This window comes from Rhamphochromis sp. 'chilingali' (genome assembly GCF_963969265.1).
Source record: "Rhamphochromis sp. 'chilingali' genome assembly, chromosome: 14".
NCBI classification, from domain to species: Eukaryota; Metazoa; Chordata; class Actinopteri; order Cichliformes; family Cichlidae; genus Rhamphochromis; species Rhamphochromis sp. 'chilingali'.
Genome location: NC_137941.1, coordinates 21,913,791 through 21,931,925, shown reverse-complemented (window position 1 = coordinate 21,931,925; position 18,135 = coordinate 21,913,791). Strand labels below are relative to the sequence as shown.

Genomic DNA, 18,135 nt, shown 5'->3' with positions numbered 1-18,135 from the left:
GTGTGATAAAACAATTTTGCCCATCATGTAAGGCAAAATAACTGAGAGGACAGCTTCTTTCAGTGAAGGTCATTAACAGAAGGAAAAAAAGCAAAGACCCACACAAAAACAGGAAGACGTGAAACAAGAAAAGCCAAAGATAGTAACCACAGAGGTGCATGGAGGAAAATAATACTAACAGGAGAAAGCAAAAAAAAAAACTGTTAAGTTGCTTGCTTACCAAATTATAGTACGTCTTGCTGATTGCAGATGTGTCAAAGCCTTTAGGTGGGCTCTTAAGGGTGCCAGACTTGGGGGACACTTGTTTGTCTGCGATCAGAAGGGAAACAAATGATGTGATTGATGCAAGTATACACTGACCCTCAAGCTATTTTGAATTCAATATTACACAAACCACATCAACAAGCCAGTTTGTCTACCCACAGTTTATAAATCACTGCACACTTTATTAAGTACACCGTCACAGCACTAGGTTGGACCCCCTTATCCATTCAGAAGTGCCTTAATTCTTCGTGGCTCAGATTCAAAGTGCTGGAATCATCACAGTTGCTGTAGATTCTAACTGTAGCCTTTGAGTACAGTGAACTCACCGTTATATTTAAGAAACCAGTTTAAGCTGATTTGAGCCTCGCCATATGGCACGTTATCCTGCTGAAAAGCAGCCACGAGGAGATGTGCACATCATAATCATACAAGGATGGATGCATACTTCCATCCATTCCATCCATTCGCTTATCCTTTTCAGGGTCGCGGGGGGCGCTGGAGCCTATCCCAGCTGTCATAGGGCGAAATTTATTGGACAGGTCGCCAGTCTGTCGCAGGGCCAACACACAGGGACAGACAACCATTCACACTCACATTCACACCTAGTGGCAATTTGGATTATCCAATTAACCTATCCCCACAAACTGCATGTCTTTGGACGGTGGGAGGAAGCCGGAGTACCCGGAGAGAACCCACGCAAACACGGGGAGAACATGCAAACTCCACACAGAAAGATCCCGGCCTGATGGTGGAATTGAACTCAGGACCTTCTTGCTGTGCAGTAACAGTGCTAACCACCGTGCCACCGTGCTGCCAGGATGCATACTGTCAGCAACAATAGTCGGTTAGCCTGTAGTGTTTAAATTAAATTACACTCAACTAACCGTGCCTAGGAAAAATTGCCCCCATCGCTACACCATCAGCAGCCTGAAACATTGATACAAGGCAGGATGGATCTATGGTTTCATGCTTTTTTTTGTCCTCATCATCTGAATTTAGCAGCAGAAATCGAGACTCATCTGACCACGCAACATTTCTCTAATCTTATGTTGCAGTTTTCAGCATGTGTGAATTGTAGCCTCAGTTTCCTGTTCGTAGCTGACAATAGTGGCACCCAATGTGGTCTTCTGCTGCTGTAGCCCATTTGCTATAATGTTTGATATGTTGTGAAATGTTACCGTTATCCTCGGTTGTAACATGTGGTTATTTGAGTTATTGTTGCCTTGGTATCAGCTTGAAAGATGCTCCTCTAAAGTGTGGCATCAACAAGACATTTTCTCCGAAAGAACTGTCGCTGACTGGACATTTTCTTTTACAAACCATTCTCTGTAAACCCAAGAGATGGTTGTGTGGGAAAATCCCAGTAGATCAGCAGTTTTTGAAATACTCTGACCAGGCCATCTGGATACCACTAAAAATATAAATTGTTTATACAGAAACCATTGGGCATACATTTATTTATTCCTTACGTAAATAAAGAAAACAACCCAAGCCAATTAACCGCCATGTTTTGGGTCACAGTGCAAGCAGAGTCATTTAAACTCCCACCAAGGTTAAAATATTCGAAATACGAGACACGGTGCACTTCTCTTGGCCTCAAGTTTCCGAACCACAGTTTTAGCTTGTTAAAATGAACCCTTCATGCAGAGAAAGCACATCTTGTGTTACTCGAAAACATCTTCACAGTGGCAGCGCTGTGTCACTGGCATCTCGACACAAGCGGGAAAAACAAAAGACTGCAGCAGATGTGGCACTACATTACTGTCACGGCATCGGGTGGAAAGATGGTGACAAAGGCAGCTGTGAAGCCGTGCAAATGGTTAGCGTGACAGAGATTTCTCTTTAGTATACTATTTTCCACAAAGGTATGCAGGGGCAGGAGATTTATTTAGAAATACGTGGACTGAAGGATGCAACTGCCAATTTTTTATGTTGCAACAAACACAGTGTGATGAATCACTACACTAAGGTATTAATATCTTGGTCTAGTGAGTCCAATTTTGGAAATAGCATGAGTGTCTCTAAATGTGAAATTTGTTTCAGAAATTCAACCAGTTAGTTATTAAAAGCACATCAGGAAGTTCTGCGTCTCCCTTAAATTCTTAATCAGACCCTGTTAATCACTCATCAGGTTAGCCGAGGTACTTACCGGAGCCCTTGACCTCACGCACATAGTTGCTAGGAAACCAGCCAGTCTTGCCATTAAGCATCCCTTCCCACCAGCCGCCCTCCTCCTGACGAGTCACGCTGATGAAATCGCCCTTAGCAAAGGTGAGCTCATCCTCGTTGGTCTGCTGGAAGTTGAAACGTGCCTTGACCAGCAGCTGCTGTCCGCTGTTCTCTGACATGTCCTGGTGAAAGAGGCGGGAGCGTCAGCAAGGAGGAGGAGAAGCCAACGGAAATGGAAATAGCATTTGTAACCACTACTATACAGCAAATCTTACCATCTATAACTATTGAAGTCTTTGCTCTGATTTAACTAAAATGTGATAAACTGATTATTGCTATTAATATGTTGTGACAGACAGGCTGACCTGAACTGGTGCAAAATGATGGATTTCAGTAAGAGACAGTTCCTGCAGTAGAAACCTGAAACTTCTACAGTTCTGGTGATAATTTCTGTTCATTAAGTTTCCTACTTCTTAGAAATTTCTGACATAAAATTTAGACACTTGCTGAACAAGTGTCTAAAAAAAGAAAGCTTCTGTGATTTGCCATACCTCGGATGATGAACTTCATTATAAAGGCTACTCTCCTGGCACTGATCAAATTAGGGCTGTTCGATATAACGATATATTTCGGATGACGATATAAAAACGTCTATCGTTTCATTTTACAGTACCGTTTGTTTCGTGGTGTCGCAAAATAAACTGTTTACGGCAATATTTTTTCATGGTTTTGATGGTCACTGTAGTGGCTATATTAATTTCTTAAAGTTCTCTCTTTCTCTTATATTTAATATAACCACGCTACAGACGGACAAGCACCTGTTTTTATGCATCGTCGTTAGCAACAACGATGTTAAAACCATCTCGTGTCCGCTTGTTTATGTTCCACACAAACCTTTCACCATAAAGCTCAAGATCCTGTTGAGACTTTTCAAAATAAACTGAATCACGTGAAAGAGGATGCAGAGTCTTTACGGATGAGAAGCAAAAAAAAGCCGCCAGGTGCTAAAAAATAAACCTTAGACTCAAACGTTAGAACAGGCTTTTCCCCGCAGCACGCCGTGTAATAAATACTCACAAAGAAAACGGCGGCCGTTACAACTTATGTCTAAAAATGTATAGTTTCATGCATCTGTTAAAACACTCGACTCCAGGTACATGACGCGCAGCTGGAAACACTTCACGCAAGTCGAGCTGCCTGAGATTCACAGAATTTACAGAAAATGTTAAATTTTTGTGATTTATATCGCTATCGGACAATAGATGTCTTATATCGGGATATGAGATTTTGGTCATATTGCACAGCCCTAGATCAAATCCCCAAAAACTTCTCTATTCATCATCATCATTATCATCATCAAATACTTTTTAGACTAGATTTTTCTTCCAGGACTATGTTCCCTTTATGCTTTAAAATGGCTTAGGTGTAACTGTACGCCTCTTTCCGTGTATGAGGATGACATGCAAATTTGCTGCTGCCTCCATCTACCCCTGAGTCATTTGCCTGCAGCAAACTCTGCTCAGGCACTATAAAAGCACTTTTCAAAATGGCAGCATGTAATACTGGAGTCATGTGTCTGGACCAGAAACCAGTGAGCAGAAAAAAAGAATAAGAACAGACTGTTTGTGACACATCAGAAGTTCAATGTTAAGTGTTTTATTTATGTTCTCTAGAGTGTTAGAGCTGTAATGATAAATAACATATGCCTTTGACACATATCCACCAAATCTGCGTCAATACGGGTCAGAAGCACGTGTTGACCTTACCAGGCTGCGAAACTGGTTCTGCAGCAGCTTGGAGGATCGGGCCAGTGAAGCCTGAGAGGACAGCGACTCGAACGACTTGATGCGGTGGGCTGAAGAGTGTCGGGCGCACACCGAATCGCTGCCCACACCGATATCTGCGCAAGAGCGGGGAAATATAAATCAGCCTCATGACTACTCCCACGCCCATAATGACACTCTCACACACACACACTGCACATTTTTAACTGACCTGCAGTCACTTTATTCAGAGTAACCAAACTGCTGAGCACTTTGGAGAAGTTCAGTCCCAGCAGCAGGTCACTGGCCTCGAATGGCTACGGGTGAGAGACAAAAGAACATGAGCCTGACAGTCGGCCGCAGCGATGACAACACCGAGCAATCAGTCAGTAACAGTCAGCTGAATAATGTACATAACAAACACTATTGCAAAACACAGAGAGGATAAAACTCAAATATTGATGATTTTTCATTATTAGAAGCCAAACCATACAGGATACAGAGTAACACAGAGGCCATTATTTGGCGAGTTAAAACTTTTTTATCTTAAAAGAGATAAAGCATATTTCCCTAACATGACTAGTTATGAGTCCTTAGTAAGATGATATATCAATGCTGTATAAACAATAAACTTGTTCTACTGTTAAAACAGTTCTGCCTAACTCGGCTCGTTTTAGCAGAGTGCCCTCTGGTGGATAAACTATGCAACGACAGCACTCATTACATAGCTGAAGGGTGTTTCTCACATCTCTTTACTTTTTTTTAGATTGTCATTTCACTAGCTGGGACCACATCCTCAATTAGGTTGGACAGCATTCCTAGTAGATAATGGCAGATGGCGTAAGCATGAATTGAAGCCGCAATTTGGGGACTGGTGGTGGCTCCTGAGCAGATCCCCATCTACTAACCGTAATGAGAAGTCAATGAATTGAAAAAGGGAAGCTGGGTGGGACAGAAAAACGAGAACAAACAAGCTGTAGTGCCAGGGGGTCATACATAGACAGACAACCAGAAGGGGAGTGTATGAGGTGTAATTATTATCTTATCAGCTGTTATAAATGCAGACACCAACATCGCCAAATAGCTAATATGTGTATTTTTATTATTGTTAGCAAAAATCACAAAAAGATAATAATAATTTTCTTTATATAGAATTATTTTTTTCATTTTCATCCATTCCAGCCATCATTATTCTTAACTGTTGTTTCCCTTCAGGGTCACGGGTGGGCTGGAAGCTCTCCCAGCTCAGTGGCTAAGAGCCAGGAGAGGCTGCTAGTTCGTCACAGGGCGAACACATAGAGACAGACAGCCATTGACATTCACATCTATGGCCTATTTAGAATCACCAGTTAACCTACTTTGCTTGTCTTTAACCTTCGGGAGGAAGCCTGAGTACCCAGAGAGAACTCAGGTAGGCTGAGAGAAAACGCAAACTCCACCGAGCAAGGCTTCAGTCAGCTGGGGGATTTGAACCCACAACCGTCTCTGTGAGGATATGATGCTAACCGCTGCAGTGTCACATCCTTTCATTTTGATCAGTGCGTTTTCGTACATCAACTCCTTAATGTGTGGGCTGCAGTACATTTGTGAAAACGCCTTAAGTGACAGAAACTGCAGACCTTGCATTTAATATACATACGCAGGGAACATAATGTTGTTTACAACATTTTCAATCAGAATTCCTCAGGCTAGTGTGAAGTCTACTGTGTGAGTGACGTTTACTAAAAAACTAGAGCATCTAATCGTTTTGGAAAATGACATGAACTGAATACGTCTTTGACCTCTTTTGTAATACATCCTTTATTCAATCTGGTAATTTCAAGGAAATACAGATGTAAATGAAACAGAATGAACGTGAGCAGAAGAATCAGAAGACTGATGTGATAAGTATCCCTTATTTGGCTCTTTTCATGGAATTTCGTGACAACAACAACAAAAAGCACTGTCTGTCCCACCACCACCCTGACACTGGCCTCTCTAGTATGAATGGCAGTGACTGTATCTCTGTTGATGACTTAGGCTAGAGCTGGGCGATATATCGAGTTTTTAAAAAATATCGATATATTTTTATACGAGATATAAGATGTGACAATATCCTTTATATCGATATAGTCTATGTTACGTTATAATTATACTTGTGGAGCCACAAGTTTGCCTCTCTTTCGTCCACTTTCGTCTTTACGCAACGTTACTCGGCCTCGCCTCTCCTTCACTGAACACAACTCCCCCTCCTCCCCCATCGCTTCACCTGCAGGAAGCGACAAGATGGACACGGCAAATCTCCGTTAACGAGTTACTGCGCATCGCCCCGTGCGTGGGGCTGGACGGCGTCAACGTGTTAGCTAGCTAACCATGCTAACGAGCTAACCACGCTAACGCCATGCAGTCCAGAGGGGCTGCACGGACTAAAATCCTTTCATTTTCTCAAAAGTTGACAGCGCGCCTTATGTATGAATTCTGGTTGTGCTTGATGGCCGCGAACCGATTTTATGTGGAACACGGCGCTCAGCAATCTGTCAAAAAATGTTTTAGTACGACTTTGGTAAGCTACGGAGCTGCACCGCTTGATGGATTGTCGGAGCATTACGGCTGAGCCTCGCGGAGTGATACGTACTGTGCTTCAACGTAATATTACCCTACTGTGTATAAGGACTATAAATGGCACCTGTTAAGAGACGTGGTTGCGAAGTGGATTTCAAACTCCAGGCTGTCAGTCACGCAGTACAAGTTGGGAACAGAGCAGCTGTGAAATCTGTCTTTGTTATTGTGCTCAGCATCTTTTAGTTTACATTTTGACTGCACAATTGTGAGCTTTTTGTTATGCACAAAAACAACATTGTTTTCTTTTATTTATGGAGCATTATTATTTAATAAATGCTCATAATTTATTTTTGAGTAAATTTTATGTACATCTGCTCTATGTTAATAAAAGTGCCTGTGTGACATCTGGGACACAGCTTTGACTAAGAACTCTCTTTTTGTTCTTTCTTTATGGCTTTAAAAAAATATATCGAGATATATATCTTATATCGCCATCCAGCTAAAAAATATCTAGCTAACTTAGGCTATCTCTTCCTGTGCAGTGCCTCCAAGTGATTAGTTACTCTCGCTTCGGTAGCACAGAGGATGAGCGACTGTGAGATACAAGTCTCTTTCATCTTCCGCTCTGATTGTAGACATGTCCTCAGGGAAAATGTGGATGACTGTTTGAGTGAGTGGTGTGGAACATAGAGTATGTAGGTGTTTGTGTGCTTGTGATTAAAAGCTACAAGACTCGCTGCCACTTCTCTAACATCTTAAGATTCAGTTTTAGACCCTTAAGATTTCTTCTTCAGTTTAAACAACAGCTTTTGCTTCACGGTGAAACATGACGAGTTATGTATATTAAAGATTTTTGCACGGCGATCATTAACATGACTAACGTGACGAGCTCCGACTTGTCTGCTGAGCCTCAGCATCATAGCCAGGTAATGATCCCCGCAGGCTGAAACAATGGTCCAACACCCTTCTGTGACTCAGCACGCTACAGCAGTGATACACTTGCTCTCACACCGTCACAGCTGAGGAAATGAGCAGTTATCTGCACAGGATGATAGAACAACCTGGTCCATATATACTACGGGTAATATGAGACTGAAGGATGAGTCGAGTAGATTATACTGAAAACAAATCAACACCGAAACAAAACTCTGAAACAAAAGCGCTCATATTAGGCGGACAGCGTTAGAGATGCTGTAAACTTACAGGCAAGGCAGCTAAGCAGTTTCCTGTTTGGCAAAACAGCAACAAACAACTCTTCACTGGCCAAGTCAGTCAGCTGATCTCAATCCAGCTGATCATGTGTTTGAGTTCATGAAGACTGTACTCAGGACAAAAGGCCCCTGACAAAAAAGTCAAGCTTACAGACCAACAAGAGTTTTTAAAATCTTATTAGCTACTTTAGCCTTGCAGATTCATGGTGCTTACAGCAAATTGAAGGCTTTAAATAGCACGATACATGCCTTTTTTAAAGATCTCACTCGCTTTTAGTGCCTTAAAACTGTTAGATAATTTTTAACAATAAAACCGAAATCAACTTATCAGATCAGCGTAGCCTACAGACTGTATATAAAAGATGAGCAAAGCCACTGTAACTTCACCCATTTTGATGCCTTGACTGGAGAGTGTTACCCAATTGGTGTTTTGAAACCAGACATCACAAACGAGGAGTGGAGCTGTCTGAGTAAAAGTAAAAAAAAAAAAGTAAAGTGTAAAGTGTGCGTGTTAGTCCCCATAGGGAAATAGTTCCTCTGCATTTAACCCATTCACCCAGTGAAGCAGTGGGCAGCCACCAGTGCAGCGCCCGGGGAGCAGTGTGTAGGGACGGTACCTTGCTCAGGGGTACCTTGCTCAGGGGTACCTCAGGGTAGCCGTTCAGTGGAGTCGAACCCCCGACCTTCCGATCATGGGGCCACCACTCTACCTACTGAGCTATCCCTGCCCAGTCTGAGTAAGACTGCATGATCAATTCTGACTCTAATGGGAACAACAGTTTACGAAATCATCATCACGTTTGTCCTAAGAAGTAAGATTAGCAATCGAACCCATGATGTCATCAGGAAAGTGTTTGCAGAGATCGCAGATCAATGGATCTAAGGGTTGTTTAACTGTAGAACTAACCAGAGTCACCCAGTCGGCCACTGCAGAGGATCCAGGTTTAAAGCCCTCGCGCTTTGTCTTCATGTTTCAGACCCAAACACTGTGTCCATCACTTATATTCAGTCTGTGGCCAACACTAGCAACCATAGACTGTTTGAGAGATACCTGGTGCTGAGTAACTATTATAAAATGGTAGCATTTACTCCTAATGCCACCAACAACACAAATACAATTAAGTTCAGTTCACTGATATGAATTGGTTTTGGCAAATCCTAGCAGACAGGTAGCAGCTGTAACACCCCTATTAATGCAAGCTTTTAAGACATCAGTTATAGGGACATAAAACGTTTTTTGTAGCTGGTCTTAAACATGTTTATTTCTGCTATAAATGGGTGTCTCAACATGGGAGTCTATAACTTTCTTTTTTCAACACCCTTCAGTGGTCATTTGAGGAATTTTTGCCACTTCACCGGTTTCATTTTTCAGCCCAGGGGGTTGCCACTTGGTGTAGACAGGTGGATTTGTTATTAGTCTCTGGGTTGGCATAGTGTTACTATTCCAGTGGGGCCAGAGGGGTAATGAGAGCTGTACTAACTGTATTTCCTCCTCTATAGCATCATTAAAGGGCCGTATTGCCAAGGTTCTGCTTAGACCCTCAGACAGCTGACACAACACAGAAATCCACTGAAAATAAAGACCAGGCTAACAAGTCTGATTTTCAGCGTTTGCTTTACAATTTCTTGCTTAAAAAGACAAAAACCTATTGATTTTCTTTAATGTGGCACAAGAACAAGACGAATTAAAATAAAAAACATTTGTCTCTTCAGCTTTCAACCAAGTGACATTAAACAGAACAAAGCTGAAGCCGAAGCACACTGATATTCTGGAAACCTTAAATAAACCATGCTGGACTCCAGGAAAGCTGCATCTTGAGCTCATCTCTGTGGCAAGCACTCAAAAAGCTGGTACCAAGATTGCAGTTTGATGGCACAGATACATAAAACGCTAAATCCTAAACGCTTTGCCTTTTCCAGATTCTATTTGGGATATCATCACTTCTGTAGGAATATGGAACTTTAAGTTTTATCGGGGTAGCTAGATGGGATAAGTTTGCTCTTTCTGAGGGACCACAGGGGTTATGGGAACTCCGATGATTCCTCTTCCTGTGGTCAAAGGCATTAATGTTGATGGATAAGTAACAGCAGGCGTCCAAATATCAGACGTGGTCGCAAGCATCTAAGCAGAATTATTAAAAATCAGATCGAAACGACATCGTTCCTGGTGAGATATTTCAACCACACATGGGACCGCAGCAAATCTGGGATGTCCCCACTCAGCCAAGTGTCCAGCTTAACTCTATTTAAAAGAGGTCGGCCAGAACTGCAAAAGCACAGTGCCTCCCCCCCCCCCCCCCCCCCCCCCGTCTTTAACATGCAAGCGCCCACTGCTCTAATCTACCATCGGACCAGTTACCCGGGGTCCGAGCCAGCAGTGCTCTGGATAACATCCATCTTTGCCCTGCAGCTGGTGAGCAGTAGGACTCCCATGTCCCAAATTACTGTAATCCTGCTCTCTACAGTTCACTCAAAAACAGTTTGCAAACAGCTGATCACACATGTGCACACGAGGATTGAACATCCTTTAAAAAAAAGAAAGAAAAAAGTGGTATTTGTGAGTGGTTCATCCTCAGGTAAAGTAACAGCCTGACACAAAAGAGGAGATAGGATGAGGACTATACGAGAAAGAAACACAGATCCTTGCTCAGCACTGCTGTCAGGACCTGTCCCTGCAGTCAGCCAAAGCAAAGGTCTTTACCAATAAAGCCATGCATGCACTCAGCTTGCTTTACTTGCATTTCATTCGTCTGTTACTACTAAAATGGCATGTTTCACACACTCAAATTGACAGTGCTTTTCCCCCAGCTCCTCCTCTTGTTCTGTAGCTGGAAGACTCACCAGGGAGAAGCAATGCTGAGGAACACTGACTTGCATTGTCAGAGTGGGACGGTTCAATGACCCCTCTATGCCCCAGCTGATACTCAGCCATAAACAGCACTCTGTCCTTAATTTGCAGAAGAGTGGGGTTGGAAATTATACAAAATTATCCAGATATTTCTACACGGGCCCAGGAGTGAGGTGCTTAATCCGGGGACATGTTAAGACTTTACACCTTATTATTGTTATTATTATAACGCGTTAATAACCATGTTGGGACAAGACTGGCTTACATAACCATCCCCAGCCTCAGTGACTTGTTCTCAGAGACATGTTTATAGGGTGGCCAGTGTGAAATGGTGGTGAGGGTAAAGCCACGCATGAGCCCGAGGACAAAGCTATCTGGATTAATCAGACAGCGTAAACACAACACGTTCCTGAGACTGCGCGTGAGGAACGTGGATATTTCCACAGTATCAATCAGAGCCCACCGAAGTGGCTAAAATACTGCACATGCATCCACCTTACGGTAAACAAAAAAACAAAAAACAAAGCTCTCAGCCGAGCGATGGGTGATTGTTCTCGCTTGCTAATTCACTCCTCCTCCCTCTCTGTCAGGGGCTCCGTCCCTCCACTCCATGGACGCATTGTCCATTGTCTCCTCCTGAACATGCAAACTCTACGTTTCATACAGCTTCTCTACGTGGTTAAGTGATTGCAATCCCCTCTACGCACACCTAAAATAAATCCGAGAGGGTACTCACCTCGACGCGGAAAGCCGTGCAGCCCTTCAGAAACTCTTTTATGTTGCTCAGGCACTCGCCGTCGTTCTTCGGTTCTTGGTAAACCTGAAAAAACGGAAACGCTGGTCAGGAGTTAAACTTCCAGTTCACGCTCGCCTCTCTCACTGCGGTTGCGTGCGGCTTTCATTGCCTTAAAAATCTATCTTCTTCTCCTTCTTCTTCTACGACGCGCATTCTACTGTCTCCCGTGTGTGAGCACTGACCGGGCCTGACACTCCGGGAGGCTGAACACAACCCCCCCTCTCAGCGGGGAAGTGGAAGAGAGTGCAGCGCTGGGTCGAGGGAAATGACGTAGACAAATAGGGATGCCCCCCTTCCCCGTCTTCCCCACCCCACCAACTTCTGATGTTGCTTTAGCATGTGAGTGCACTGGTTTTTATTCCTGTCCCATTTAAATTCGTAAAGAAGAAGAATAAAATAAGGCAAAAATAGTGGGCGGTGTCGGTAAGCAAAAATATGATTTTATCCAAAGGACTGCAAAATTATGTTGAATCAGTAAAATATTCAAAACATGATCATCTTCATGATGATAAAGTTCAATCTACTAACAAAAAAATACATAGAATTAATAAAATAAATTCTATTTTAGCCTACTGATTAGTACATTTTATAGATGAAATCAAGCTTAGCAGTCGTTCTTGGTCAAACATATCTGCAGCATTCCTGTACTGCCGTTTCTTTTTATTTGACTTGCAGAGAAATATGAATGAACTTAGCACAAAAATTAAGGACATTTGCTTGTTTATTTTGCTTAAATGTTGCCATAATTGTGGGGAAAATGTATTTGCGGTTTGAGCAGCAGAGTTGAGTGTGTTGTTGCCCTCGCCAGATCCCCTCTGCCAGTGCCAAACAGCTTATTCTGCTATTGGATCTTGTTTGGTGTTGTTTATTGGTCTGGATGATTGAAGTCTAATAAAAACAACACGTGTTGGCAGTTTAACAATTTATTCATTTAACAAACAGGAGCTCCAGTAGCATGTGGAAGAACTGCTGTGGAATGGCGTCCCAGCCTTCGACCAGCATTTGTCACAAGTCAGCCAGTGTGGTTGTGTTAGTCACTCTGGCAGGAGCAGCACATCCAGGCTGATCCCACAGGGGCTATTCCATCCTCTCCACTCGCAAATTCTTGAAGTAGTGTCTGATATACATCACTCTGTGGGAGTGAGCAATGTCATCTTGGAGGATAGAGTTTGGCCTCAGACTGTGGGGATGTGGGATTGCTACTGGTTGCAGAATCTCATCTCAAGCTCTCTCCAGTGACCTGGAGGCAATTTCAAAGGAAACCTTGTTTTTCCAGTGAGGGAGATGCCCGCCTTCACAATCACACTGCATACACCAAAAGCTGTTACCCTATTGGTGCATCAATCAGCATAGCGTTCTCCATATCTTCTCCACATTTTGAGCCAATAATCCAAATGCTGAAAGCAGAATATGAACACATCGCTGAACATAACGTTCTTCGGCATCCAGGTTCCAGTGCACATGTTGCAAACAAAAGCGCAAATGAGCCTGACAGTGAAAGGCAGGCTTCCCAGCAGCTCTATGAGACCAGAAATTGTCTAGATAGCGAGTCGTCGGCCATATTGTCCTGCAAACCTAGACTTCAAATCTGTAGAAGACTGCCTGTGGTTCCTAGGTGCTGACAGGTTGAGAAAACAGTCTTCATGTGGTGTCATCTTCTTGGGATACCCATTTGGTAGCCTGTCTCTGACATCCTCTGTTATATGGAAGTCAGTTTGGAAATGGTAGTAAGATTCACTCCAAATAATGCTGCACCTTGGTTTGGTGAAACATTAGCTTGAAGTTGCCCTTTGGCACAGGCCCTATCAAGATCAGTCAATTGTGGTATGCTTGGAGGAGACGGCAACTGACCGCTGTAGCAGGGTCCATGCTCACAGGTACTGACAATCAGGCACCTGATTGTCAGTACCTGCAATGCCAGAAGCTCAAAACAAGAGTCAGTAGCAAAATATGCTACATACTCAACTCTGCCTCTCAACTCACAAAAGCATTTTTCTTATAAATTTCGCACCATTTAAGGGGAAATAAACAGGCCTTCCAGAGGTGTAAGACTTATTGCTAAGGAGCATTGTTACAACAAATAAATCATTGACCAAACTTTATATTTTACCTTTCTGCTAAGTTTATCAATATATGTAAAAATGTAAAATGACAGAGTATTCAAGGTGAGTACCAGTTCAAGGATCTGGTATATGAGTGAAGGTTCCACAGGAAAAAACTCACAACATCAAACACTTCTCATTAGTTTTGTAATATGCTTCTTCACAGGACGCTTGTTTATGTTGGAAACTGTAATTTTCTGAGGTGACTTTTTTTTTTCAAATCAGCTGTTTTGTGGGGGCAGTTAATGCTTGATGGTTGGTACTAGTATAAAGCCCTGATATGTGCTGTAAAAACACAGTAGACTAAGGAGGGAAATCCCTCTGTGAAACATACTGTAATAGGCTGCAGCTGTATCTAGCGTGTATCTAGTGGCACATCTGGCCACTTTATTAAGTCCACTGGTTGTTTTGCAAATATTTAATTAGCCAATTACATGGCAGCAATTTAGTGCCTTAAGGGTGTAAACATAGTCAGGAGGACCTGCCGAAGTTTAATCTGTATATGAGAATGGGAAAGAAAGATGATCTAAGCAACTTTAAATGGGGAACACTAGCTGGTGCCAGAGGAGCTGGTCTATTCGGAGTATTTCACAAACTGTTGATCTACTGGGATTTTCCCACACAACCATCTCTAACGTTTACAGAGAAAGGACAGAAAAACAGAGAAAATATCCAGTGAGTGGCAGTTCTCTGGGAGAAAATATCATGTTGGTGCCAGAGGTCAGAGGAGAATGCACAGACTGCTTCAAACTGTTGGGAAGACAACAGTAACACAAATAACTGCTTGTTACAACCAAGGTATGCAGAACAGCATCTCTGAATGCACCAGACAGTGTACCTTCAGGTAAATGGGCCACAGGAGCAGAAAACCACTTCAGGTGCCAGTTCACATGAGCTCACTAAATATAGAACGTTTGGTCTGATGAGGCTCGGCGTTTGTTGTGACGTTCAGATGGTAGGGTCACAACATATGCACGGATCTGTTGCAAATATGTCTTGAGTTCATGTCAATATGGACAAAAATCTCTGAGGAATGTTTCCAGCACCTTGATGAATCTGTACCAAGAAGAATTAAGCCAGTTCTGAAGGTGAACGGGAGGCCAATATGACTCTAGCAAGGGGTTCCTATAAACGGCCTGTGAGTGTAGTAACTTTTCTCTCTTGGCCACGCTTCAAGATTTATTAGCACCAAATGGAAATTTCACTTGTGATGGCAGAGCAATGCAGACACACCTGGTCACAAGCATAAAATAAGGAAACAGGTGTATCAATGGGGAGTCACTGCATGAATTTAAATTAAGTTTAAATCCACTATGGTGCCCCCCATGCCTTTGTTCTGTGCAGCTAGTGTGACTTGAACTGTTAATGAGCAAAATGTATCTTGTTTTTCTCTTGGGCCTCGTAAAATGTTAGCACGGGCTGCAACACATGGAAAGGGCTATCTCCTGTTCACATCTTCGGCTTTTTAGGTAGCTATCACGACTGACATATGGTCCAGCTGTGCCACACATCTTCCAATTTTGGCATGGCCATACTGTACAGTGCAGCCCAGAATGATAGTGATTGGTCAGCCTGAATTTGTGGTCACAGAGAGACACCCTACTTATTAAAAAAATGTAAACATGTCAAGACAGATAGGTAGATAGATAAAGTATCTTCATTTCATAGTTTTAGTTGTTTTTCAAATAAAAATTGTTCCTTGGATAGTGTATATTAATCATAATAATTTAGCAGACACACTGTATTAAAAATTCCTTCATCACACTTGGCTAATATGTCATTATTTGGTTGGTGCATGTTTTGGTTAAAAAAAAAAACGTAATAACAATAATGATAATAATAATAATAATATTTCTATTCATTTACAGTTTCGGCTCATTGGATCTGAAAGCAGTTAAGAATTAGCCCGAGAGAGAGAAAATACATATTTTTATCTGGTTTTGTTTTTTGTTTTCCTTCTATTAATATGAATAAAGCTCATTACTCTATGTGGTGCTTGCACATTATTCATATGCTGGCATACCTGTGGCCACATAAGTGATTACTTTATCACTGCAAGCCTTTACACACACACAAAAAAAAACTTAAATGAAAATAAAGAACATTATTATTGTGACAGAAGTAGATTTAACATTATTGAGACATTATTTGCCCACACAGGATTCCACCCATCACCATATAAGGATAGGTAGCCTATAAATAAAAAAAAGAAAAGAAAAGAAAAGGGGGAGGCTGTCTTTTAGCCACCCTCAGATGTTCTCCTGCATGCTTGATGATCAAACATAACCTCCACCCCAGAGTGATATTTGTCATTTTAAGGGAGGAAAATGGAAAAACCCGTTTGGGCATTGGCAGGCAAATTTGTTGTTGTGAGGGTGCAGGTATAGCCTCCGGCAGCACATCCTCTTTTGAGGAAAACAAATGGCCTCCTTCAGGTTGTTGCTGAAACCAGCAGACGCTGCTGGTAAGCTGACAGACACAAACACTGCGCTGTTTCTTTAAAAAGGGAGAGGGTCTATCGCTGTCTATGCGCCTTTGCAGTCAATGGCGGCCCACTCTTATAGCAATGGTCTGTGTACAGAAAGCCCCTCATCCCCGGCGGATCAATCGGCGTGCACTATCAAAATACACTGACATACAAGCCGCATCCGCCGGGATTAAAGAGAAAATAAAACGGGTTCTTTCAACGATAGCAAAGATCTGCTGAGTGGTTAGAGCTGCATTAAAAGCATATGTCGAGGCCTTTATTTGAAAGCCTCTAAAGCATCTAACAGCTCCCAAAGAATGACCAGTCTTCATTTTGCTGTAGTGTTACGTTATTGAGAGCAGATTATTATTGGGTGGTACAGACATCGACCTGTATTTTCCCCCTCCCTTTTTCTCCTCTTTTTACACGCTGACATACGCGCAACCATAGTACTTCCATCGCAGACAATAACACGGGCTGCCGTGACCTACAAAAGAAATTTCCTCATGGATCAGTGGGCAGAAAGAGAGGCCAGACAACAAACCGCGTCGGTTTCCCTGTGCTGGGCAACGCGGAGACACGCCGACGCGGGCGGGCGGTTGGGGATGCGGAGGAGAGCGGGGAGTGAGTGTCGGCTATTTCCCTACCTTCTCCGTGGACCCCGGGCTGAGCCGCTCCAGGAGTCTACACAAGACCACCCCATCCTTCAGGGAGGTCTGCAGAAATGCCTCGGGATCTGAGATGGTCTTCTTTGGCGATTCCAGCACCCCGAGCGTAATCAACCATGTAACCGTCTGTTCCGCCGAATTCATGTCCAGTCACAGCAGATCCGATTCAACAAAGCGGCTGTGTTTTGGTATCTCAGCAGCTCAGCGCCCTGGTTACGCTGTCATCTGTGCGTTAGAACAGGAACAGCATTAATCCAACCATATGATGCATGATATGAGAGAGAGTGTGTGTGTAGGGTGTGCTGTGGGAAGAAAGGGGGGGGGGGGGGGGAACTGTACCTCGGGTGGATGCGGATGACGGCTGGCTTGTGGAAATTCAGCAAGTCTGTTTCCCCCCCTCTAACCTGGAAAGCTGTCAAGTGCGGTTCGTTGTAATGCGTCGAGGCAGTGGACTGCATACGTGCGCATCGCAGCCGCCAGCCGCTTGTCTATTGGATGACATCACAGGAGAGGGACAAGCCTGTCCAACCAGTTGTTGGGGCACTTTTATCGTGTCATGAATAGGCTTTTACTGCGTGGCTTTGCATATCCTGCCCTTTCATCCGTTTTTATTATAACCACGCCACAGGCTATCCGTTGTTATCTGCTGTAAGCTGTGTGTTTTTTGGAGGGTTTTTTTTTTTGGACAGGCCTCAGTTGGAAAAAAAATGGGAAGCAGCTGAGCAGACAAATCGGCTTACTGATGTCCTTTAAAAGACAAGCTCTGAAGAAAGGTAACATAAAATATATTTTCACCGAAGCTCCTTCATAACACCGATCTATGTATCCATAAAGACATGCTGCCAAGCTGCTGCATGGACTATTATGGTGTAGCCCTCAATTATGGGGTCAGGATAATATATATTGGAGGTAACATAAAAAAAACAACCAAATAAATTAATAAATAAAAAGTCGTTCTACTTAAAAAAATGTTTTTTTTTTACATAACTTTTATATTCACTGTAAAACGCTAGCTTCACACACACACACACACACACACACACACACACACACACACACACACACACACACACACACACACACACACACACACATACACACACACACATCAATCTTCTACTTTTAAACAGTGTTACCGGTAAAGAAAAAAATAGCCCTGTTCTGTTTACAGTTTGGTTCAGTGTAAACAGCACACTGTGAATTTTACCCTGAGGGCATCAGCTCATACTCTTTGTATTTACAGAACGTGGTTTGGGTTACAGGTGTCATTAAGGCTCTGCCTCCTCACCAGCTCCTCACATAGTCC

The 18,135-nt window shown here is 42.9% G+C and overlaps 1 protein-coding gene across 5 annotated transcripts in view; it reads right to left on the bottom strand.

Annotated features, from left to right (window-relative positions):
- The window catches only part of arhgef7a (Rho guanine nucleotide exchange factor (GEF) 7a), a 37,730-nt gene extending 20,422 nt beyond the window's left edge, over positions 1–17,308 (bottom strand). Inside the window, exons 1-7 of one of the 5 annotated variants that reach the window (XM_080903425.1) lie at positions 17,169–17,308; positions 16,809–17,054; positions 11,533–11,616; positions 4,429–4,513; positions 4,200–4,333; positions 2,414–2,615; positions 221–309 (exon numbers count right to left, since the gene is read on the bottom strand). In XM_080903425.1, coding sequence (XP_080759551.1) covers positions 221–309; positions 2,414–2,615; positions 4,200–4,333; positions 4,429–4,513; positions 11,533–11,616; positions 16,809–16,973 — 759 coding nt within the window. In that variant the 5' untranslated portion in view covers positions 16,974–17,054; positions 17,169–17,308. Of the gene's footprint in view, positions 1–220; positions 310–2,413; positions 2,616–4,199; positions 4,334–4,428; positions 4,514–11,532; positions 11,617–11,701; positions 11,821–16,808; positions 17,055–17,168 lie in introns of those variants that run through there. The other 4 variants (XM_080903424.1, XM_080903427.1, XM_080903426.1 and 1 more) reach the window with 4 other exon arrangements.
- Positions 17,309–18,135: the final 827 nt, after the last annotated feature.